General features: G+C 45.9%; 1 protein-coding gene, 1 long non-coding RNA gene and 1 gene segment (V, D, J or C); 1 reads left to right on the top strand and 2 right to left on the bottom strand.

Annotated features, from left to right (window-relative positions):
- Positions 1-725: 725 nt before the first annotated feature.
- LOC310753070 lies at positions 726-4,180 on the bottom strand. The gene is made up of 4 exons (XR_014543148.1): positions 4,089-4,180; positions 3,547-3,852; positions 1,489-1,822; positions 726-1,404 (listed from the first exon to the last, which is right to left on the bottom strand). It is a non-coding gene; the product is annotated as an uncharacterized lncRNA (long non-coding RNA).
- Positions 4,174-22,215, top strand: LOC310752887 (trypsin I-P38-like; the record flags this gene model as incomplete). Of its 2 annotated transcripts, none has more annotated exons than XM_083594030.1 (5): positions 4,174-4,237; positions 15,276-15,441; positions 17,261-17,514; positions 19,824-19,960; positions 21,628-22,215. In XM_083594030.1, 5 exons carry the CDS (start codon positions 4,174-4,176, stop codon positions 21,775-21,777), a joined length of 771 nt encoding a protein of 256 aa, XP_083450156.1. In that variant the 3' UTR covers positions 21,778-22,215. The 2 variants fall into 2 exon arrangements, with proteins under 2 accessions (XP_083450156.1, XP_083450157.1); XM_083594031.1 differs by lacking the exon at positions 4,174-4,237 and adding an exon at positions 13,668-13,767.
- On the bottom strand, positions 5,422-8,121 carry LOC310753197 (T cell receptor beta variable 6-1-like). The segment is given in 2 exons: positions 7,581-8,121; positions 5,422-6,453 (listed from the first exon to the last, which is right to left on the bottom strand).
- Positions 22,216-23,534: the final 1,319 nt, after the last annotated feature.

Raw genomic sequence — 23,534 nt, forward strand, 5'->3', positions numbered from 1 at the left:
TGGTCTCTGCTGCAAGAGCAACGTGGAGCAAGGCAGCTGCTGCCTCTGAGCCTCAAAGAAGAGTTGAAGAGGAGGTTCTCTTGAGTGCAGCTCACTGGTGGCAGGAACTGGTTCTGATACCTTTCTGCCAAGGAGGTGGAGCAGCTGGGGACCTGCTGAAAAAGAGAAGCTCATCTCTCTGAAGATAGCATAATCTTAAACTGACAGGTCAATTCAGCGGTAAAAACAACAACCAAGCAGCTAGTCAAATCTGAATGAATTAGCAGCTAGGGATGTCAGAGGAATCCACTATATATTTTCCTATATATGTAATAAACAAACTGAATTTCTTCCCATTCCTAGGTATAACTTTTTAAAAAATGGTTTTCAATATGTTGAAGATTGCTTGTTGTTAAAACAAACAAAAAAAAGTGGTAATCTCACATGTTTTGGGTCAGAAACAGTGCTGAACAGTTATCATTTCCCTTGCCTGTGATGGCGTGTGTTATGTCATGAGGCAAACAAGCAATTTCAAACCTAACATTAATGGAACAGTGGGAGAAGTCCCCACCTTCTCACTATATAGAAGGATCTGGCAACTTCTGTTTCAGTGTATCTGAAGAAGTGTGCATGCACACGAAAGCTCATACCAAGAACTAACTTAGTTGGTCTTTAAGGTGCTACTGGAAGGAAAAAAAAATTTTTTTTTTACTATGGCAGACCAACACGGCTACCTATCTGTAACATTCCAGTTAGTAGGCCATTCATTATCACTCCCTTGAGAGAGCTTGACCAATCAGGGTGCGGTCTCCATGTCTCTGTTATCTCCAGGCAGACTTACTACTTCAGATTGCCTTCTGGCTGTCTGCCAAACCTTAATTGACTCTGTGTGAGTAGCTGCACATACACAGTTTCCCAAGAACCCCCACCTTAGCAAGCCATGCTCAGTTCTAATTTCAGAGCCCAGCTGGTCCAACATCAATTAAAACAATCGTCTGCTTTTGCAGCTGAGCGCTGGCCGTTGTGGGGTTAAGAACCCTCTGCCACTTGCTAAGTCATCTCCGCTCTCCTCTCCATGCACATCAATGAAGTGAGGTTTTGGTAGGAAGAAGAGGTGACTTTGAAATGCTGTGTCTTTGCTGCTTGCACAGAAATACACGGCTGAATCTTCTGGTTTGGCTGGGGAAATGTTAAGGTGGCATTGCTTTGTTTCACGCTGCTCAGCTTGGAAACGCTCAGAAACGTTGCCTTGGTGCTGTGGTTGATTTAAATAGAAACTAAAGAGAAGCTGCAGACCCTGTCCTGGGTCTTGCCGGAACCAAAACATGCTGTTGTGGTCGGTAGTTTGTTCGCATTCCAGCCTGGCATTTCTGCCTTCCTGAAGCACCAGACTCCACTGCTGCCTGATCTCTGCATTGGAACATCCTGGGGGAGAGAGGGAGAGGGAAGCTTGTGAAGAAACCCTTTAAAACAATGTCTTAAATAAGAATCCTTGAGTGAAGGTCTTACCTACTTCCAAGAGGCAGGTGGCCACACACCAGATGATCCACATCTCTTCCCCTCTGAGCTGCGGGCAAACGTTTGTGGGCAAACGTTTTAGAACAGCCGCAGTGTCTACTTCCTTCTCTTGACTCCAGTTTATGTCATCGCAAAGGCGGAGACAGCAATGACTGCCCAGGGCTGCAGTGTAATTCATTTTATGTCTATTTGAAAGTCCCACTGAGAGAGTTCACTGGGGTTTACTTTCATGCCATCTCCAACGCTTCGAATTATTCCATCCACAGTGTCTCTGAATAATTTTTACACATCACCTTGGGAAGACAGGTGAACTAATGCCATTGTACTGGAAGAAGCAAAGATCACCAGCGTCAAAGCAATCATCAGCTTGGTAGGACTGGTCATGTTGTGCAGATGCCTGATTATCGTCTTCCAAAGCAACTACTCTATTCTGAACTTAAAAATGGAAAGTGTAATGCTGGTGGTCAATAAAAGAGGTTTAAAGTCTCTCTCAAGGCAAATCTTTAAAAATGTAGTATAAACAATGACAACTGAGAAACACTGGCCTGGGAGTGCTCCAGCTGGAGAACAGCCTCTACCAAAGGTGTCATGGGTTTTGAAGACACTCAAACTCGGGATGAAAGGGAGAAACTTGCTAAGAGGAAGGCACGCTGGGCAAACCCTCACCGTGATCAACTCCTGCTCAGAAACCTATGTCCCCACTGCGGAAAGACGTGTGGAACCAGAATTGGCCTCCACGGTCACTTACAGACTCACTGTTAAGACTGTGTCTATGGAAGACAATTTTACTCGGCTACGAGTGATTGCCAAAGAAGACTCTCATGTAGGTTTGTCGCTGCCTACACACTGTACATTTAAAACACATTTAAAGCATGCATGCGCACGCACACATACGGATCATGGGAACTGTAGTTTATGCCCCACAGCGGTACAATTCTCCAGCACCCTCCACTAACTACAGTTTCCAGAATACTTGGAGGGGTAGGGAGGTGCTTTGAATCTATGGTGTGCATAAAGCCCATATCAGATCGCCCCATACTTTTGAATAATCAGCTCAACTTTAATTGATTCCATTTTATATGGCAGAGCCGAATTGCCCAGGGGCAAAAAGCAGTTTGTGCTATTTTTTTTTAGAAAGAGGAGAGGGGGTGTTGAAACAAAGCCACTGAGCAAGCAATTGGGAAGGGAGATAAGGGACTCTAGCGATAAAGGAGGCTGCCTGGGAGGGGGAGGTAAAGACAGCGAACTTGCAAGGAGAGGAGACAGGAAGATTAAAGCAATGAGGAGAGAAGTTAGAATAAAAGGAGGAGCAAAAAACCACTCCAGCTAAGGAAAAGACACTAAGGCAAACAAAAGGGAAGGGGGTGTTGAAACAAAGCCACTGAGCAGGTGATTGGCAAGGGATCGGGAGGGAGATAAGGGACTCTAGAGATAAAGAAGGCTGCCTGGAAGGGGGGAGGTAAAAGCACATGGATCCTCAGGATTTTTGCACTGGGTCACCTCAGATTACCCAAGTGCAAATATCTGCTGGAAATGTAAGCAAAAGGAAGGCACCTTCTATCATATGTGGTGGACCTGTAAGGTTCTAAAAGCATTCTGGGAAATGATATATGGTATACCCTGCCCATCTGGCTGGGTTTCCCCAGCCACTCTGGGTGGCTCCCAAACAGAATATTAAAACACGATAAAACATCAAACATTAAAAACTTCCCTAAACAGGGTTGCCTTCAGATGTCTTCTAAAAGTCAGATAGTTGTTTATTTCCTTGGCATCTGATGGGAGGGCGTTCCACAGGGCAGGCACCGCTACCAAGAAAGCCCTCTGCCTGGTTCTCTGTAACCTCACTTCTCGCAGTGAGGTTAAATTAATTCAAAGCGGGCAGGCAGGGCAGAGGTTAAGCACTTCCTCTCTCATCCGCTGATTTGTCTATTCAAATACTGCCCCAATTCCCAGCATGAGTGTTATGAGAAAAACACAAGATCGTGTCTGTCTCGTTCCACCTTCAGACGCTCATACATATGAAATGTTTTTGTAGGTGGGAAGCATTACTTTGAACTGCTGTGTCAATGCTGGTTGCACAGAAATAGATGGCTGAATCCTCTTGTTTCACAGAGGAGATCTTCAGCTTAAGGCGCTGAGTCTCAGGCCGCTCGGCTGCGAACCGTTCAGGAAGACTGCTGTTGTCCAGAAGTTCTTGATACTGGAAATAATAGAGAAACTGCAGACCGCGATTTGCACCCTGCCGGTACCAGAATATATAGCTGTGCGACTCTGTTTGATTGCATTCCAGCTGCGCAGTGTCCCCATCTCTCAGCACTAAACCCGGTGTCTGGTCAATGCGAGCATTTGAGCTTCCTGGAAGAGAGGAAACTAAGTGTTATAACATTGGGGGTGAGGGTTTAAACCAGTGTTTTCCAAACTTGGGTCTCCAGCTGTTTTTGGACTACAGCATCCCTAGCTAGCAGGACCGGTGGTCAGGGATGTTGGGAATTGTAGTCCAAAAACAGCCAAAGACCCAAGTTGGGGAAACCCTGGTTTAAACCAACGTCGCAGATGAGCTTTATATAAAAAGGGTTCGATGAAGGCTTTACCTATTTCCAAAAGCCAAACGCTCAGAAAGCACCAGCTAATCCACATCTCTTCTCTAACGCAGCCACTAGACTTTCGGCAAGTTTCATGTGGCACGCTTCCTTCTGTGGTTCCGTCACACTGACTCCCCTCCTGACATCACAAAGTCAAGGTAAGCAGATACTGCTGGCTTTGCTGCTCTAGTTTAGGGGCACGAAATCTGTGGGCTGTGAACTGTTGCTGGACTCCCGTCAATAGCCCTACTGCCTGGGGCTGATTGGAGTTGAAGTGCAACAACAAAAGTCCCCTTCCCTGTATATAATGCAATAAACCAACATACATTTTAACCTGACGCATCAATGTGCTCCATTTTTAATTGGTGGGACTGAGAGTTTAGGGCATGCTTGTTTGTGTCCAGAGGATATTTGCAACACAATCCTGTTTATGCCATGGTTTTTGTATTTATTGTCCAATGTTCCTGCTTTTTTATTATGCTTTCCACGATTAAATTCTTTAATGTTACTTCTTCTTTTTCTTGCCCAGGAATATTCTATAACATGACAAGCCACAAATGTTTATATCACTTGTTACATTCTGGCAGGGATGTAACTCTGTGTAGACAAAGAGAGAGTTGATTAGGCAATCTCAGTGCTGTTTTTCTAAACAGAGAGGTGCTAGAACTCACCATGAACACCTTCCTTGTTCTCATATAATGGCAATGGCGCCACTGAAACTGAATGCTAGTGTGAATCTTAGTTACTTCCTGTTTTTTCCCTTAAAAGTCACCTCCCAGCTGGATCAGAATAAGGCTCCCATGGTTGTGTTCTGAAAACTATGGCAGCCTACTCAGAATGCTTTCAGAGAATGTGTGGAGGGCCCTTTCCTTGTGAAAGGAACTAATTTCTAATTACTAATAAAGCCAGTGTGGTGTGGTGGTTAAGAGCGGTAGAATCATAATCTGGGGAACCGGGTTCGCGTCTCCGCTCCTCCACATGCAGCTGCTGGGTGACCTTGGGCCAGTCACACTTCTTTGAAGTCTCTCAGCCCCACTCACCTCACAGAGTGTTTGTTGTGGGAGAGGAAGGGAAAGGAGAATGTTAGCCGCTTTGAGACTCCTTCGGGTAGTGATAAAGCGGGATATCAAATCCAAACTCTTCTTCTTCTTCTAATTTCTGGTTTCTTTTTAAATGAAGCTGTAAAGCACCCTTTGCCAAATAATTGCACCGGCTGGGGCTGATGCAAGTTCTAGCCCAAAACATTTTGCCCGGTTAGCAAAAACCGATTAAAAGGAATCGTTGCCTCAAAGCATCATCCTATAAAATATATTTTACGTACTTATTTAATTTCATCCGAAGATCACAGAGCGGCTTGCAACATAAAAACACAAAAAACCATACGGTAATAACAAATGAAAACAATAACCCCCCACACTCAATTTAAAAGGCCATAGATAAGCACAATCAGACACCTTCATCTTCCCCAGACACAACAAAACATGTCTCTCCCCTATCGGTCTCTACGGCAGGTGCTGTAACTCTCCAATGCTTTGACTTCACCCCCCAAAGGCATACTTTTCCATTGTCACCCGAGACAAAAGGATGCCTGCCAACCAACCAACCAACCAACCAGAGATTGTCTTAATTAGCCAAGGGCCTGGGATATTTATTGTTTTATTTAAAATAGAAGGAGAGAAATGCATCACTGGCAACTCAAGTGTTCAGCAGCCCTCAATGGACCCTATGATGTAATTCTTAAATGATAAGGCAGGGATAGGGAAATGGTGGCCCTCCATCCGACTACAGTCCCCAGCCAACATGGTCATTATTCAGAGATGATGGGAACTGTAACAACATCAAGGTGACCCTGGTGCAGGGTCTGCGGTGATGAATGGAGTTCCTCTCCCATCAGTCAGAGTGAAACGGTGGCAGCACACATTACGCCGGGTGGAATTCCCCAGTCAGAGCAAAACTCCTTTCAAATAGCAGCCCACCCCTTCTAAGGCCTAGTTCTCAAAGACGACAGGTGTCACGTTGCTAAACACAGCCAGGGCAGGCAGTTATTGCACACTGCAGGAAGAGCTCCCGACTACTGTGTATCTTCTGCTAGCACAGAAATACACGGCTGTATCGCTTGCTTCGACCGAGGAGATGTTCAAGCAAAAGACTTTATTGTCCAGCCGACGAGCCGTCAGTCTGTCCGACTTGATCTCGTTGGTCTCCACAGCATTTTCAATGGAGTAATAGAGAAGCTGAAGGCCCATCCCCTGGGGCTGTTGCTTGTACCAATACATGTTATCGTGTCCGTAGGTTTGACTGCATTCCAGCTGGGCTATTCCACCCTCCTTCACCATCAAGCTTGGTGCCTGGTGGATCTCTTTGCCTGCAAGCCCTTGGTGGAGAAAAAGATACACTCAAAGAAATTGCTCAGATAATCGTATTCATTTTTCTATTTCTACGCATATCTGTGCTACAACTGCACAGCGGTCACATGATTTGTATGCCACGCTAACTGTCCTGGGACTCACCCTACCCCAGCATCTGGGGGAACTGGGTAGGGAGCTGATGACCCTCTGTGACTGCTAGCTCCTCCATCCATCACAGAACTGGGAGGTGGGCAGTATGAAGATGGTTTGCCTGTACAGTGGTACCTCAGGTTACATACACTTCAGGTTATATACGCTTCAGGTTACAGACTCCGCTAACCCAGAAATAGTGCTTCAGGTTAAGCACTTTGCTTCAGGATGAGAACAGAAATGGTGCTCTGGTGGCGCGGCGGCAACAGGAGGCTCCATTAGCTAAAGAACACGATTTCTGTTCTCATCCTGAAGCAAAGTTCTTAACCTGAAGCACTATTTCTGGGTTAGCGGAGTCTGTAACCTGAAGTGTATGTAACCTGAAGCGTATGTAACCTGAGGTACCACTGTAATAATATTATTAGATATTATTTATGTACTGCCCTTCATCCATGAGTCACAGGGTGGTTTTCAACAAAGAAACCCATAATAACAACAGAAACCCATAACAACAACAACATACACACAGAATTAAAGACCTCCTGCTAGTGTCTGGAACAGTCTTCCTCAACCTGGTACCCTCCAGTTGTTTCGGACTACAAATCCTATCATAAAATTGTAGGTTTGGAAGAGACCAGGAGGGTCATCTCATCCAATTCCCCTGCGATGCAGGAATCTTTGGCCCAACGTAGGGCTCCAACCCACGATCCAGAGATTAAGAGTCTCATGCTCTGCTGACTGAGCTTTCTGAAGAGCCATCAGCCATGCTAGCCAGGATTGAAGGGAATTGTAATCCAGCAATAATACATGGATGCCACCAGGTTGACGAAGCAAGTCCACAGCAAGAGGTGTCTGCCCCAGAAGCTTCGATTCTCCAACTTGCCCTCCTCGTTCTTTCCTCCTCGGTTTGTATCAACCTGAGGGAAATTGTAAGAACATTTAAATTCCAGCAGAATATTTTAAGGTTTCCTGACTGGTCGTTTCCTCCCAGCTACAAACCCACCTGCAGCCAAGAGAGAAACAGCCACACACCACACGGTCTGGACCTTCATCTCGGAGCGTTTGCTGTTTCTCAACCATCTCCTTGCAGAAATACGGCGTAGGCTCAACCGCTCCCCCTTGAGGATGGAAGACTCCCTTGAATGGCCAAGTTCGAAAGGTGAAGCACACAGTTAAATGGATTTCCTGCATTTCATGAAATTTATAACACTGCTGGATTGTTTTTTTAAAAAAAAGGAAAACAACATTCAAAGCGGTTTACAAAAATGCATTGCGCCCCTCATTAAAAAGATATATTGAAAACATGGACACAGAACATTTTTTAAAGCTGACCCAGAGATGGTAGGGGAACAATTAGGATCAGAGACATCATGCTTCCCTCCCTAAAATGGGCAGAAGCTTTCTGGGCTTTGGGAAGGAGGCACCGGAATTTAATACTTTAAGGTCCTAAATTAAAGAAGAATGGCAACTTAAGCTGACAGAATATGCGCATAGAATAAGAGAACATACATTTACAGAAGATTGGAAAACGTTTATTGAATACATGGGGGGAACTGTGTACACTTGAAAACGTTGGCAGCACTAATTCAACAGTTTAAATAAGTTTTGATGGATGCAATAACGGAATACTGAATGGTTTAGTTTTTGTAAAATATGCAGGGATTTGTGATATGCAAAATGAACTATGGAAACAGAAGAGGGGAAGTCATTGAAATTTTAAGGATGTTTAAATGAGTATTTTAAATTGTAAAACAGAAAAGTGTAATAAAAATTATATATATAATACTTTCAGGCTCCAATTTACTGGGAACCAGTGCTCCCCCCCCCCGGGGGGGGGGGTACTCAAGGGTACGCAGTAGCGGCACATCTTTTTGTTGTTAAAAAGTGTGGCACTTACTGTAACAACTTCATGGTGAGTACGGCACCTCTTTTTCTAGGAAAAAAAAGCACTGGCAGGAACATTAAGGGGACTAGCCCTGTCCCCCTAGACCAGTGACTGCTTGCCACTGAGCAGAACATACAACTATCTGACTTTTGGAAGACATCTGAAGGGAGCCCTGTTTAGGGAAGTTTTTAATGTTTGGTGTTTTATTATATTTTTAATATTTTGTTGGAAGCCGCGCGGAGTGACTGGGGAAGCCCAATCAGATGGGTGGGGCATGTATGTATGTATGTATGTATGGTAAAGGTAAAGGGACCCCTGACCATTAGGTCCAGTCATGGCCGACTCTGGGGTTGCGGCGCTCATCTCGCTTTATTGGCCGAGGGAGCCGGCGTACAGCTTCCGGGTCATGTGGCCAGCATGACTAAGCCACTTTTGGCGAACCAGAGCAGCGCATGGAAACGCCGTTTACCTTCCCGCCGGAGCGGTACCTATTGATCTACTTGCACTTTGACGTGCTTTCGAACTGCTAGGTTGGCAGGAGCAGGGACCAAGCAACGGGAGCTCACCCTGTCACGGGGATTCGAACCGCCAACCTTCTGATCGGCAAGTCCTAGGCTCTGTGGTTTAACCCACAGCGCCACCCATGTCCCATGTATGTATGTATGTATAAATTTGTTTGTTTGTTTTTAGGTTTCTGGGGAGCTAACCTGGCTGTCCCTCTTTGGCTTGTCTGGGACAAGGTTCTGTCATCATGCTGCAAGTTAAGCAACTTCTCAAAAGCAATTTGGGGGACACACAACTGAAGTTCTGAGCGAACTGTGGTTAGAGAACACTGGATGATCGTTGCAGACATGCCATCAGCAACGGCAGCAGCAGCTGTTTCCTGCCCTCCTCCGAACATGAAGGTGACTGGTTAGAGTTTGCGTGTGTTTGTGGCCTAGGTGGGAGTGTGGGCAGAGCTGCGATGTTTATGTGCAGCTGTGATGCAGAGAACTCTCGCTGTGCCTTTACTAGCCGCACAGAAATACACTGCTGTGTCTGCAGCTTGTCCCCGAGGGATGGACAAGGAGGCACGTGTCACTTCCGGTCTGTCTATGCTGTATTGGGTCATCTCCATCTCTGGGTCATTCCCATGTATAGAAAATCCAATGAGTTGCAGCTGCTTCTGCACACTGTTGCTCTTCTGCTGGTACCAAAAAACATATAAGTAGGACGAGTCATCATGCTTGCAGTCTATGATTGTTTTGCTCCCTTCCCGGATGATTTGGAAGCGATCCTCCTGTATCACATTGATCCCACTGCAGAGACCTGCAAAACACCAGAGAAACGAAGAAGGGCCCATAATAAGAGAGCGTGCATGTCACAGTTCGGCTCCACATTTCCCCCCTTGTTGTTGTTTGCTTCCTCGTTCTTTAGTTCTGTCCAACTTTTGTGCTAACTATTTGCTTATACTTCATCAGAAAAAGGTTGTGGTGAAGGTTCCATCCCATAATCCCAGCTCTTCCCAGTCCATTCCCTTACCCCTTTCTTTCTAGTTCTCCTACGCACCCCCTCCTCAACATTTCCCACTCCACTTTGCACTGCTGAGCTTCTTTTCCTCAGGAAAGACACAGAGTGAACCTAGAGACCAGATTGGTGGTAAACTCCCTTTCCCTGGTACCCTGCCCATTAGGAATCAAGCATGCACTAGACTCTTCTATGTCTGAACTATGAACCACCTCTTCTCCCAAGGCAGGTAACTTATTTTTTGTGCTTCTCTCTCTCATACATCAAATCTCTCCTGGTATTCTCTCTCCTCCTAATTTCTCTTCCCTGTTGCAATCTCCATATTGCTTGTAGGATGCATTTTTTTTCTATCTCATTGCCAACCACCTTGGCAGATCTCTCCTGAAAGGGTTATTCTATGCAGCTGGTTTCTTTTCACCCTGCCTTTTGCAAATATGGAAGCCCTTAGATATATCCTGCCTGTGTGAGAGAGATCTCTACCTGTCAACAGCTGCAGGCCAACAGAGACACCCAGCACCGACCACCACATGGTGTCTGTTGCAAGAGAAATGCAGAGGAAGACATCTGCTGCCTCCTCAGTGCTGGAGTGGAGTTCCGTTAAAGAAGAGGCTCACTTGAGCACCTCATTGGCTCTGATTCTGAGACCGTCCAGCCAATGAGGTGAAGCAGCTGGGGACCGACAGAGAAAGAGGAGCTCATCTCTCTGCTAGGGGCATATAATCTCAAACTGACATTAGCTGACACCTGAATGAGTTAGCAATCCTTTTTTTAAAAAAGTTTTTATTATTAAAATAATTCAGCATTAATACACACATATTGTGAATATACAAACATACATTTCATACAATCCTTAAAAATGTTCAAACATACCTACACTCAATCCCACAGATAATTCCTTTTCCCATCACCATCCACCACCCCTCACCCCACCTTTGTGTTAGACTTCCAATCTACTCAATTGCAATTTCTTTCCACTTCTATTGCTTTCTTTCACACACCTTTAACCTAATTTCATGCTTCTTTTTCTATTACACATTGTTATCCATCTTATTTAGTATTTCAGTATTTAAAATGGAACTTGTTTATTCTAATAGGAGTTCTGATTTTTCAATATGGTTTTGCAAGTATCCTTTAAACACCTTTCAGTCCCTGTCTATCTTCTCTTTTGAGATCCTTCCAATTTCTCCCATTGTTTTGGATATATTGTAATACTCCAATAATTTGGCAAGCCACTCTGTTTTTGTTGGTATAATACCACTTTTCCAATTTTTCGCAATCCTATTTTTATTATGTTTCCTGAGTTACCCATACTGCATCTCAACTTGCAACCCTTTCTTGGCTCATATTCCAAGAAAACTTTACCCTTGCACCCCCACATCTTGTTCTGTGAGCCTTGTTCTGTGTTCTTCAGTACAAGGTACTCTTCTATATGCATTCTGAGTCTACTGGTGATTTACACATACAAGTTGTTTTATGACTTTGGGGAAGCACATATCTCCCTCCAGGTAATAAGAGATTTATGGGAACAACTGTTTTATTTCTCACTTTGGATTCTGTGTAACAGATAGAGAAATTGGCTCTACAGTAAATTTAAGTTAAATCCAAGTACAGTCGTACCTTGGAAGTCGAACGGAAACAAAAGAAGCCAATCGAAGGCGCAGAAGCCCCATTGGACATTCGGGTTTCAAAGAACGTTTGCAAACCGGAACACTCACTTCCGGGTTTGCGGCATTTGGGAAACAAAACATCCAAGTACCAAGGCGTTTGGGATCTAAGGAACGACTGTACTCCAAAGTGATTGGGTTTTTCATCTGTTAAGAATGTGAGCCTCATATATGCAGAATTGTGCTTGAAGCTCAACAGAGACTTCACCAAACTGCAAAATTTGTCAAGATTTCAGTGTTTGTACCTAGGTTTGGAGTATTTGCTAGACAACCATACCATCCCCAAATAAAACAAATGCAATTTTTAGTAATAAATCTTTTGGAACAAAACATATAATTCATTCAGAGTACAACTTGGGCAATAGACATTGGCATGATCTCAAAGTTGGACAGAAGCAGAAACTGTAGACCAGAGAAAAACATTAACCCTCTTGCTTCTCTGATCTGAGATTGGCAGTACATGCTGAGCTCTGTATTCTAGTATAGAGCAGGGGTTCATAGGAGAGACCTTCACTCATATCGTGACTCTGTCTTGAAGCACACTGAGTGGTCTTGCTTCGGCGGTCACTAGCCCACACACCTGAGCAACTTCAAAAAATGAGGAAAACCAGGAACACCGCGCAAAACTGCTTAGAAGAATGGTAATGAATAAAATACACCTGTTTCCCATTGCAGTTCTCCTTTCACTTAAAGAAAAATTCAGTGAGTCAGCTGTACCCAGTATCTCTGGCTCCAGTTCTCCATATTTCTAGTTGCACACAGTGAGGGAGCTGTAAAAACGCTCCCCTTTGTTGTCTTCCATCTTTCTTCCCCAAAGCCTCACCCAAGGCGCTGCTTTTTGTCATCCCTGCTGCTCATCTTGCTTAGAAAAAAGAGAAAGACATAGTCGGGAGAGAGAAGACATATTTCTGCCCCTAGGAACATGTAAATGACGAGGGTGGTAAGAAAACAGACGAATGGGACAAACAAGGGGAGTGAATGTGAGCAAATGACATTGGCAAGTACAGTGGTACCTCAGGTTAAGAACTTAATTCGTTCTGGAGGTCTGTTCTTAACCTGAAACTGTTCTTAACCTGAGGTACCACTTTAGCTAATGGGGCCTCCCGCTGCCGCTGCCACACAATTTCTGTTCTCATCCTGAAGCAAAGTTCTTAACCAGAGGTACGATTTCTGGGTTAGTGGAGTCTGTAACCTGAAGCGTCTGTAACCCGAGGTACCACTGTACTTGGCCTGAGGTTGGGGTCTGAAAACCGGAGGACTGGGTCAACCAAGGGCTTTATAGCAGAAGCATAGCAGGATTCGAAGAAATACAGTTTGCAATCTGGAGCAAAATTCCGGAGTGATGCTCTGGACAAATGCCTCTTTATTCAGAGCACAACTTCAAACATATTTCTGAAGGAAATTTCCTAAGGCCAATATAAAATTAATATCAAATCTCAATCCCACACTATTACATATCAGAGATACCTGGTGGGGAGGACTCTCAAATAGGAGTTAAGATTAAGGAAGGTTACCATCTATATTTTGTGAATTTATGATTACATACCATCCAACATTTCTCTGATGAAAATAGGGACATCCTATTTTTTAATAATAATAATAATACCCCACCCATCTGACTGGGTTGCCCCAGTCACTCTGGGTGGCTTTCAACATATATAAAAACATAATAAAACATTAAACATTTAAAAAACCTTCCCTATACAGGGCTGCTTTCAGATGTCTTCTACAGCTTATATAGTTACTTATCTCCTTGGTTCAGGGTTTGCATAACTCCATCCTCTCCAACATTTCTCCGATGAAAATAGGGACATCTTAAGGAAAAGTGGGGCATTCTGGGATCAAATCAGAAACTGAGATGGCTTCTGTAAATCTGGGACTATCCCTAGAAAAGAGGGACACTTGGAGGGTCTGTGATTAATGTATGATTGATTCTCTTTTTCCTCACCACCTGTTGTTAATGCAAACCCAAGTATGGATTTTCTAGATTTTCCATTGTGTACTTTTCCATTGGATAAAGTCCTTGGGGTGGAGATAACCCCAGGATATAAATATACAATGCTTCCTCTTGGCTTTCCCACTTGAAGAAAACACCATGAAATTTGTTTGGTTCATAGCCTTCTTGGGAGTGGCTGGTAAGTGTCTGGGTTTCTCATGGTTCCTATCTGGGTAACAAGGGGAGATGGCTCTTCCTGCCACTTTGAACACTCCTGAGACTGTTTACCTCTTTGACAAGTAGGGGTCACACCCAAAGGGAAGCTGTGCCTCTGCGATGTCTGTCGCTGCCCTCCAGTCCTGACCAGCCAAATGGAGACAAACACACGAGGCCTGTTATTTTAGGGTTATCAGACGTCCCCGGTTCCCGGGGACAGTCCCCAGATTTGCAAATCTGTCCCCGGACAAATTCCATCCCCGGAATGTCCCCGGATTTGCAAATCTCTCCAGGAAACGTGGCAGCGGCAGCCTCAGGAGCCCGGAGCCAGCCTGGTAGCGCAGTTGGCTCTGGCTGGCTTCAGGAGCTGCTTGCTGCCACTGCCACTGCTGAAGGAGAACCGGGGACGTCCTGCGGTACAGATCTCCTGCCCCGTTCCCCTTTGTTTTGACAGATCGGGGGAGGCTCAGGAGTTGTGGGTGGGCGGCTGTTGCCCAGGAGGGGCGCAAGACGAGCGGTTTCTCTGCCAGGCCAGGTGCAAAGCCCTTCAGTCAAAACAAAGGTGGAAGCGGGCAGGAGATCAGGGGAGGCTCGGGAGTCACGAGCGGGGGGTACGCAGTTGCCTAGTTTTTAAAAAACTCTGCGCATTTATGTTTCACAGGGTGCGAAAGAAGGGCTTTGCACCTTGCCTGGCAGAGAAAGCGCGCCCCTTGCACCCCTCCTGGGCTATGGCGCCCGCCCATGACTCCCAAGCCTTCCCCGATCTCCTGTCCCCTTTCCCCTGTTTTTACAGATCGGGGGAGGCTGGGGAGTCGCGGGTGGGTGGCACGCCATTGCCCAGTTTTTCAAAAACTCTGTGCATTTATGTTTCACAGGGTGCGACAGAAGGGCTTTTCACCTTTATATAATACACATGTGTGCTTGGGCCCAGGGTCTTTTGCTTCACCATCCCCACTACTGACTCCCTGTTGCTACTCAGCTTCCCAAAAAAAAGTGTCCCCGGATTCATTGAAAAAAATCTGGTAACCATACATTATTTTAAAGACAGATTCTTGAAGGAGGCGTGGATGGGCAAAGTGGCCAACCTTCCAATAGGAGACACTGGTGGCTCTTTGCTTAGTCCGCAAGTACGTAAGAAACAGGACTTGACCAGGCTAGGAAAACATCTGGGAGATATGGAAATTTTGAGTTCTCTTCCTTTCACTTTCACCAGATGTTTCCTAGTACACTGTGCAATTAGACAGCTCTTCGCCTACATGGGGATTATAGACAACAAGAACCTTGCCTTGCTAAATGGAAGGAAAGGATTGTGGCATGCCAGGGTTTTAAAATTAATGGTAGACAAAACGGACAGCGGGTTGAGTTTCTGCTATGCTTAATCATTTGCACAGTAGAGCCATGGAACATAGACCTCATGAAGCCCAATCTGTAGGCTGGTGTGTCTCCCAGGACCCCAAATACTGAATTTGATGTTCTTCATTCTTTCCCCAGTTGCCTTCCCCATCAATGATGATGATGATGATAAAATCGTGGGAGGCTACACCTGCCAGTCGCATTCTGTCCCCTACCAAGTTTCCCTGAATTCCGGATACCACTTCTGTGGTGGTTCGCTCATCAACAACCAGTGGGTTGTTTCGGCTGCTCACTGCTATAAGTCGTAAGTTTAAAAAACAAACAAACTTGTCATGCTGCTCCTTTCAGCAGTATTGCTCTGATTTTTTATTTACAGTGGTACCTCGGGTTACAGGTGCTTCGGGTTACAGATGCTTCAGGTTACAAACTCTGCTAACCAGGAAGTGGTTGCTCCAGGTTAAGAACTTTGCCCCAGGATAAGAATGGAAATTGCGCGCCAGTAGCACAGTGGCAGCAGGAGGCCCCATTAGCGAAAGCACGCCTCAGGTTAAGAATTGTTTCAGGTTAAGAACGACCTCTGGGACGAATTAAGTTCATAACCCAAGGTACCACTGTATTTATTTTGGTATTCCTTTTGTGAGCAGTAGTAGACACTGCCCCCTGCAGTCGACACTGGAAATAATAATAATAACCACTGGAAGATTCAACCTGTATGAGGTTGCATGGGATGTTGGAGGAGGGCTAGTACTTCTGATGGGGGACCAATTGTGCTTCTTCTGGGGTAGTTAGTCTACCTTTGGTTCCCACCCTGCACTCAGCTCTCACCTGTGGCCCCTAGAAGCTGTCAGCATGTGGCAGCAGCCACACCCTGGGAACGGCATCAGCTGGCCAGCTAAACCAGGTGAAGGTAGCCACTGGGTTTCAAACCCTTGGTGAGTTAGGGACCTCCCTGCATGTGAAGACAGGCTCTGGCGGATTGAGCAGACGATGCCAACAGTGGGTCCAATGGTCACGAAGGCTGTTTCTGCACGTGTTGTAGAGGGAAGTGAGGGGCAGATGGGGCTCGTCAACCTGAGAAGGTAGCCCATCTAGGAGAAGGAAACCTCCGATCCAAAACCTCTGCTGCCTTCTGGGGTGGTTTCAGGAGAAGAAAGGGCTGAGGAGTAAACCTACACAAATCCAGAGTGGAGTCCCTATGCCAGTTAGATGGTGCCTTGTACGCTTCCTTCTGGCAACTCCTAGGGCCCAAGGTGTATTTGGCCCCCCAATAAAATGTTTGACAGCCCCACCCTAAGTTGATGGGCATTGCCATTCAAATGATGTACATGCACCTCATCTTGTGATCAATTATATGAGGAGGGGCTTACCTGCTCCTCCCCAATATTTTATTCAAGTTGGCACCCTGTCTGCTGCCAAGCTGGTGCCAAACGTATTCTTCTGCTTTCCTTTGGACCACATCAGAGAGGCCAAGAGGTGGGTCTTGTCATCTGGGCAGCCCAGGACCTCCATATACACTGCCCAGGATTGCAGTCTGGGGAGGTCACTTTGGTGCTGCTAACCCAGTGGTTTCGCCCCCAGAGGCACACATTGCATTGTCTCTCGAGACAGACAGATGCCAACAACTCAGCCTGCACTGAAGCAGGAACCACATAGCTCAGTAGAAGAGCTTTTGTGTGCAGAAGTTTCCAGGTTCAACTCTTGGTATCTCCAGGTAGAGTTGGGGGGAAAGAGTTCCTGCCTCAAACTTGGAGCACCATTGCTAGTCAGTGTAGACCAGGCTTTTCCAAACTTGGGACTCCAGCTGCTTTTGGACTACAGTTCCCATCATCCCTGACCACTGGTCCTGCTAGCTAGGGATGATGGGAGCTGTAGTCCAAAAACAGCTGGAAACCCAAGTTTGGAAAAGCCTGGTGTGGATATTTCTGAGCTAGATGGACCAGGTGGCCTGAGTATTTCGGGACTAGAAGCTAACTTGCAACCCATCCCACATTTGTCAGGATTCAAGTCACTTTGGAGAATGGTGTGCTCCAAAGAAAAGCAGCAATGTCAGTGGTTCTGGGGTTGTGTGGGGTGTTAAAACAGGAATGTGGATGATCAAGGTCCTCTTCTTTGTCTGAAACCAGACGTATCCAGGTGAGACTTGGGGAACACAGTTTGACCTTAAACGATGGCAGCGAGCAGTATATTAATTCAGCCAAAGTCATCCGCCACCCAAGATACAACGCCAACACACTGGACAATGACATCATGCTCATCAAGCTGTCCACCCAGGCAACCCTCAACACCCGGGTCAGATTGGTCAGCCTGCCCACCAGCTGCGTGACCACTGGGACACAGTGCCTCATTTCCGGCTGGGGCAACACCCGCAGCAGTGGCAGTGAGTGCTCCTTTGTGTTCTTTTGTGATGCAGGTGCAAGGGCAAGAATGCTGAGTACAAACAGGGGGTGGCGGTGGGGTAGAGAGCAACATGTTAGCCACCCAACCATGTTCTTCCATCTCCTTTTGTTGCCTTAAAAAAGATCTAGTTGCTTTTAACGTGCCCTTTAAAGTTAAGACTAAGATTGCCATTGTAACTTACTCTCTAAAAGCAATACCCAGATTGCATAGGCATAACCAGGATTGAATTCTGGTGCTGGAGGAGAGTCTTCAGAGTCCCATGGACTGCAAGAAGATCCAACCTATCCATTCTTAAGGAAATCAGCCCTGAGTGCTCACTGGAAGGACAGATCGTGAAGCTGAGGCTCCAATACTTCGGCCACCTCATGAGAAGACTCCCTGGAAAAGACCCTGATGTTGGGAAAGATGGAGGGCACAAGGAGAAGGGGACGACAGAGGACGAGATGGTTGGATAGTGTTCTCGAAGCTACCAGCATGAGTTTGACCAAACTGTGGGAGGCAGTGGAAGACAGGAGTGCCTGGCGTGCTCTGGTCCATGGGGTCACGAAGAGGCGGAAACGACTAAATGACTAAACAACAACAACCAGGATTTATGTTAGGGAGGGAAGAACCCCAGTTAGTTAAGTATTTTTACTGATTAACTTTCATGGATGGGCAGATGCCCCCTTGCTCCCCATTGGCTATGCCAATGCAGGGCTGGTCCAAGTACTTTTACAGAATGAGACAGGCAGGTTGCTCACGCCAGTAGCAGAGCGTGTCTTCATGGTGCCCAGGGCGGGGTGTGTGTGTGTGCCCGGGGCAAGGCATGGCTGCCCATCCCTCAATGCTGATGCGATGGCAGCATAAGGACACAACAGCTATGCGCCCTTTGATTCCAGTCTTGCCCTCACCCTGTGAGGCTGGGATCAAAGGGTGCGTGCCTGTTGTGTCCCCCCCATGCTGCCCTCCCAGAAAAAGTGCACCCAGGGCCATCGCACCAGCAGCCCTCCCCCCTGACTCCACACCCCTGGCTCACCCTGCTCTCCACTCCATTCCATGTGTATAAGCCAGGCTGACTGGCAGCTGAATCTTATTTCAACACTGACCATGTCCTCTTATCACGAGGGCAGTCTCCTTTAGCAGGATGTGGACCAGGAGAATCCCTCCTCATTGCTTCACTTCCCCAAATCACCCCCAGCCCCGTGCCTAAAATACTATCTATAATCTATAGTTACAGGGGAAAGAAAATCATGAAAGGAAGTTTTCCCCGTTTTCAAAATCATTTTATTCGTATGCCGCCTTTCCAAAGTCGAAACCATGCTCAACATATGAAAAATTACAGGGCGAAAGTAGTCATAAACAATATCAAAAAGTCTTCTTCTTCTTTGGTGATCACTCGTAGTCGAGTAAGATTGTCTTCCATAAACACGGTTTTAACAGTGGGTTTGTAAGTGACTGTGGAGGGCAATTGTGGATCCACATGTCCTTCCACAGTGGGAACATAGGTTTCCGGGTGGGAGTTGATCATGGTGTGGATTTGCCAAGCATGCCTTCCTGTTAGCACGTTTCTCCTTTTTGTCCTGAGTTCGAGCGTCTTCAAAGCCCATGACACCTTCGGTAAAGGCTGTTCTCCAATTGGAGCGCTCCCAGGCCACTGTTTCCCAGTTGTCATTGTTTATACTACTTTTTTTTTAGATTTGCCTTGAGACAGTCTTTAAACCTCTTTTGTTGACCACCAGCATTCCACTCACCATTTTAAAGTTTGGAATAGAGTAGTTGCTTTGGAAGACGACAATCAGGCAACCGCACAACATGACCAGTCCAACGAAGCTGATGTTGAAGAATCATTGCTTCGACACTGGTGATCTTTGCTTCTTCCAATGCAATACTTTCCACGTAAATCATAATAATGAATAAAGATAAAGGGACCCCTGACCATTAGGTCCAGTCGTGACCGACTGTGGGGTTGTGGCGCTCATCTCGCTTTATTGGCTGAGGGAGCCGGCGTATAGCTTCCAGGTCATGTGGCCAGCATGACTAAGCCGCTTCTGGCGAACCAGAGCAGCGCACGGAAACGCTGTCCCGCCAGAGTAGTACCTATTTATCTACTTTGACGTGCTTTCGAACTGCTAGGTTGGCAGGAGCAGGGACCGAGCAATGGGAGCTCACCCCGTCGCGGGGATTCAAACCACCGACCTTCTGATCGGCAAGCCCTAGGCTCTGTGGTTTAACCCACAGCGCCACCCGCGCCCCTCTATCATAATAATGAATACAACATTCCTATTTTCTTTTCTCCTATGCTTCCTGCAGCCAGCTACCCTGACCTCCTGCAGTGCCTGAATGCTCCCGTGCTTTCCTCTAGCCAGTGCGCAAATGCTTATCCAGGCCAAATCACGCAAAACATGATGTGTGTGGGATTTCTGGAGGGCGGCAAAGACTCCTGCCAGGTAAATCTTCTCTTTCCGTAGGCACTTCAGTGTAGTGGCATAGAGGTCTCTAGGCAGATGTCTACAGATGCTCAGTTAGTAGTCAGTGATTCAGGAAGGGCAACCCAGCCAGATGGGTGTGGTAGAAATAATAAAATTATTATTATTATGTCTGCTGAGCAAGGTCTAACGGGATAATAGCAAGGGAGGGAGGATTTCTTTGGGATCAGGCGGTTCAGAGGGACAGGAGGAATTTCCCTGTTAGGCAGAGTAACCCTCCCACCCCCCCAGTCTCTAGTTGCCTATTGCTACCATGGTTTAGGGATGGGGAGAAACCCAATTCAGTTTGCATTTAAAGGAGTACCTACCACAGCCGCCCATCAAAATTTGCACTTCTCCAAATTTGCATTGTATTTCTGCAGCCAAGGAATACATATAAAAATGTGTATACGAGGGGAAAGTGTGCATTTTTAAAAATGTGTATATTAGTGAAAATTAAAAAGCACTATATTTGGAGAAATTGCTTTGCAAAAAAATGTGTAATGTATATTAGGCAAAATGTGTATGGGAGGGGATATGGGTGTTATTTTCAGGCCCCACAAACTCTTTTATCAGATTCCCGCCCCCCCCCCCAAGGTTTCGCAAATTTCTACCAGGATGGTGAGAATTTTATTACAATCAGCCCCAAAAAGATTTTATACATACAACATCCTCTGTTAATAGTGCAAATCACCTGATGGCTGGTGGGTTCTCCTTATTTGTCCCAGAGAACTGTGAGGAAGAGTCTTTTATATTTGCATTACTAGTACCTGAAGATAGTTTTGAGATTTGCTTTAGCGTTAACCCCTCCTCTTGTTCAGCCGGGATTAATGCTTGAGTTATTGGTCTGTTTGCAAAAAGGCAACTCAACAGTTGAGCAGACTAAGTTTAAGTCTACTTTCTGCTCTTCATTATAATTGTAGAGAGACCCTATGAGATCAGTATTAGTTTTGGGGGGCCTGCTGTTCATTTGGCATTTCTGGTGCTTTGAAATCCTGTAAAAAATTATAGTGGGATGGAAAGGCCTTGGAAATCACGGCTGTTTCAACTTATTGGTTGGAAGAAAATGCCACCCTGTTTATTTATTTAATAAAATTTATACACCGCTTGAATGTTGGGTGGGAGAGGGAACTCAAAAAGTGAATAGACCACTTTGCCTTATGGTGAATAGCTTGTCAGTGCAAGCATTCAAGCATTCCCTCTCTGCCCCTGTTCTTGGGGCCTTCCCAACCCCTCCCCAACTCCATTTTGGGTGGGTGTGGGGAGGATGGGATGGGAAAGCCCCATTGCACAAGCAGAAGCTCTTGTGCAGGGCTTGCATTGACAGGACAAACCTTACCAGCTTTTGAGTTGCTTTAACTGCCATAGCTTCCCTGCCTCCCCATAATCCTTGGAATTATCATTTTGGGGAGGTGCTGAACAGTTTCCCTCAGAAATCCCACCCCAACTTCGCAGTTACCAGGCTTCGGTGGTACTGTCCAAGAGACTGATGCCTGTGTGGCAGGAATTAGACAAAAAGGATCAGTTAGTCTATAGTTTGGCAGGGGCACATTCTACGAACTGTTGCAAGGTATTGGAGTAACACAAGTCATATTCCGTCTCTCACTTGTACCGCTTACTGAATAGCTTTTCCTTGTGTTCTTTCACAGGGAGACTCTGGTGGTCCCGTGGTCTGCAACGGGCAGCTCCAGGGAATTGTCTCCTGGGGCATTGGATGTGCCCAGAAAGGCTACCCTGGAGTCTACACCAAAGTTTGCAACTACGTCTCGTGGATTGATAGCACTATGAGATCCAACTGATCAAAATCCAACATATTTTGAGAAGATTCACTCTCCTCTCTTTGCACGCATTGAGAGGACATCCCAGTGAATTGAAATGTATGGATTCAATACTCAAAAAAATAAAACAGTGGTAAAGATCTTTAATGCAAAGGAAGATCTAGGAATTGTCACTTTGCGCTCTCATTCACCTGAAATAAATACAGTGGTACCTCTGGTTGCGAACGGGATCCGTTCTGGAGGCCTGTTCACAACATGAAAAGAGCACAACCCGCAACGGCGCGTCTGCGTACGTGTGGGTTGCGATTCGCCGCTTCTGCGCATGCGTGTGACGTCATTTTGCACATCTGCGCATGCGCAAACAGCGAAACCCAGAAGTAACCCTTTCCAGTACTTCCGGGTCGCCGCAGGATGTAACCTGAAAGAATGTAACATGAAGCGGACGTAACATGAGGTATGACTGTACCTTTGCCACTGGAGAGAAGCACAAGCCTTCTGCCAGGCTTTATTTATTTAAACGTTTACCTCTGTCTCTCCAGTGGGAGCCTCCACTGCATCTCAGTCCCTTCTGTGAACAGGAGCCCTTCCATTTGCAGAAAAGACCTTAAGGATTCAACCCCTTTCACATACATATATTGCATTGAATGCTTTACATGGTTTTCACACAGTTCCTGTGTGTGTTTGTGTGTTTGTGTGTGTGTGTGTGTGAGAGAGAGAGAGAGAGAGAGAGAGAGAGAGAGAGAGAACTTCCCAGTCAGTTATGTCTCATGTTAATTAGTAGAACATGGATGGCACTTGGATTTTTCCACCTCAGGCACCAAAATATCTTGGGTCATATCTGTGCAGCAACAATTATCATGTACATTCCCCAGTGAAGGGGTTTGTGACTGGTTTCCTGTGCAGCCTCTTCACTGTGTGATCTTGCTTAGCGCAGAAGTAGGTGCCCGTGTCTCTCGGCTTTGCTTCTTTCAAGATCAGATTCAAGCTGTAATCTTGCATTCCAGGGCTCTCAAAGAAGTCTTGAAATTCCGTCTCAATAGGAAACCTGTCTCCAGCACCTTCTCTCGAATAAATCACTAGCTGGAGCCGTGCATCTTTCCTCCTTTCTTGCTTATACCAGCACATGTAGCTAAAGCGGGTTTTCGGTTGGGAGCATTTCAGGATGACTCGCTCATTTCCCCTGACAATCATATCCGCAGACTGGTCTACAGCACTGCCTTATAAGAAAAAGAAAAGAATGCAGGTAAAAGAAAGTAAGAGTTGAATCAGATGGCTTACAATTAAAGGGAGACGTTGCAACTTCATAAAGAGTATGTGTCAACCTGATTAACCCCAGATAATCAAGATTGGCCAATACTAATAAATAATAGTTTGACAGTAAATACCGTATTTTTCGCCCTATAGGGCGCACTGGCCCATAGGGCGCACCTAGTTTTCAGGGGGGGGACAAGGAAAAAAATATGACACCCCCCCGCAGCTCTGGGAGCAGCGGACAGGCTGCACGCAGCCTGTGCGCTACTCCAAGACCTTCTCCCTGCTTTTGCGGGAAGTGGCGGATAGCGTTTGACTATTATTATTTATATTTAGTTTGACTAAATAATAGTTTGACTGTACCATTAAAAACTATTCATGTAAGCAAAAAATAATAGTGAATTTTGGGGTTAAAAATGAATCCCAGGTTAGAATAGTTTAAAGCCCACTGAGTTAAGAGATGGTGGTAATAATCAGTTGCTTACCTGACGGGAACAGTAAAGTGAGCAGCAAATGGAAGCTTATTG

Source organism: Podarcis filfolensis, assembly GCF_964270895.1.
Source record: "Podarcis filfolensis genome assembly, chromosome: 17".
In the NCBI taxonomy this organism is placed as follows: Eukaryota; Metazoa; Chordata; class Lepidosauria; order Squamata; family Lacertidae; genus Podarcis; species Podarcis filfolensis.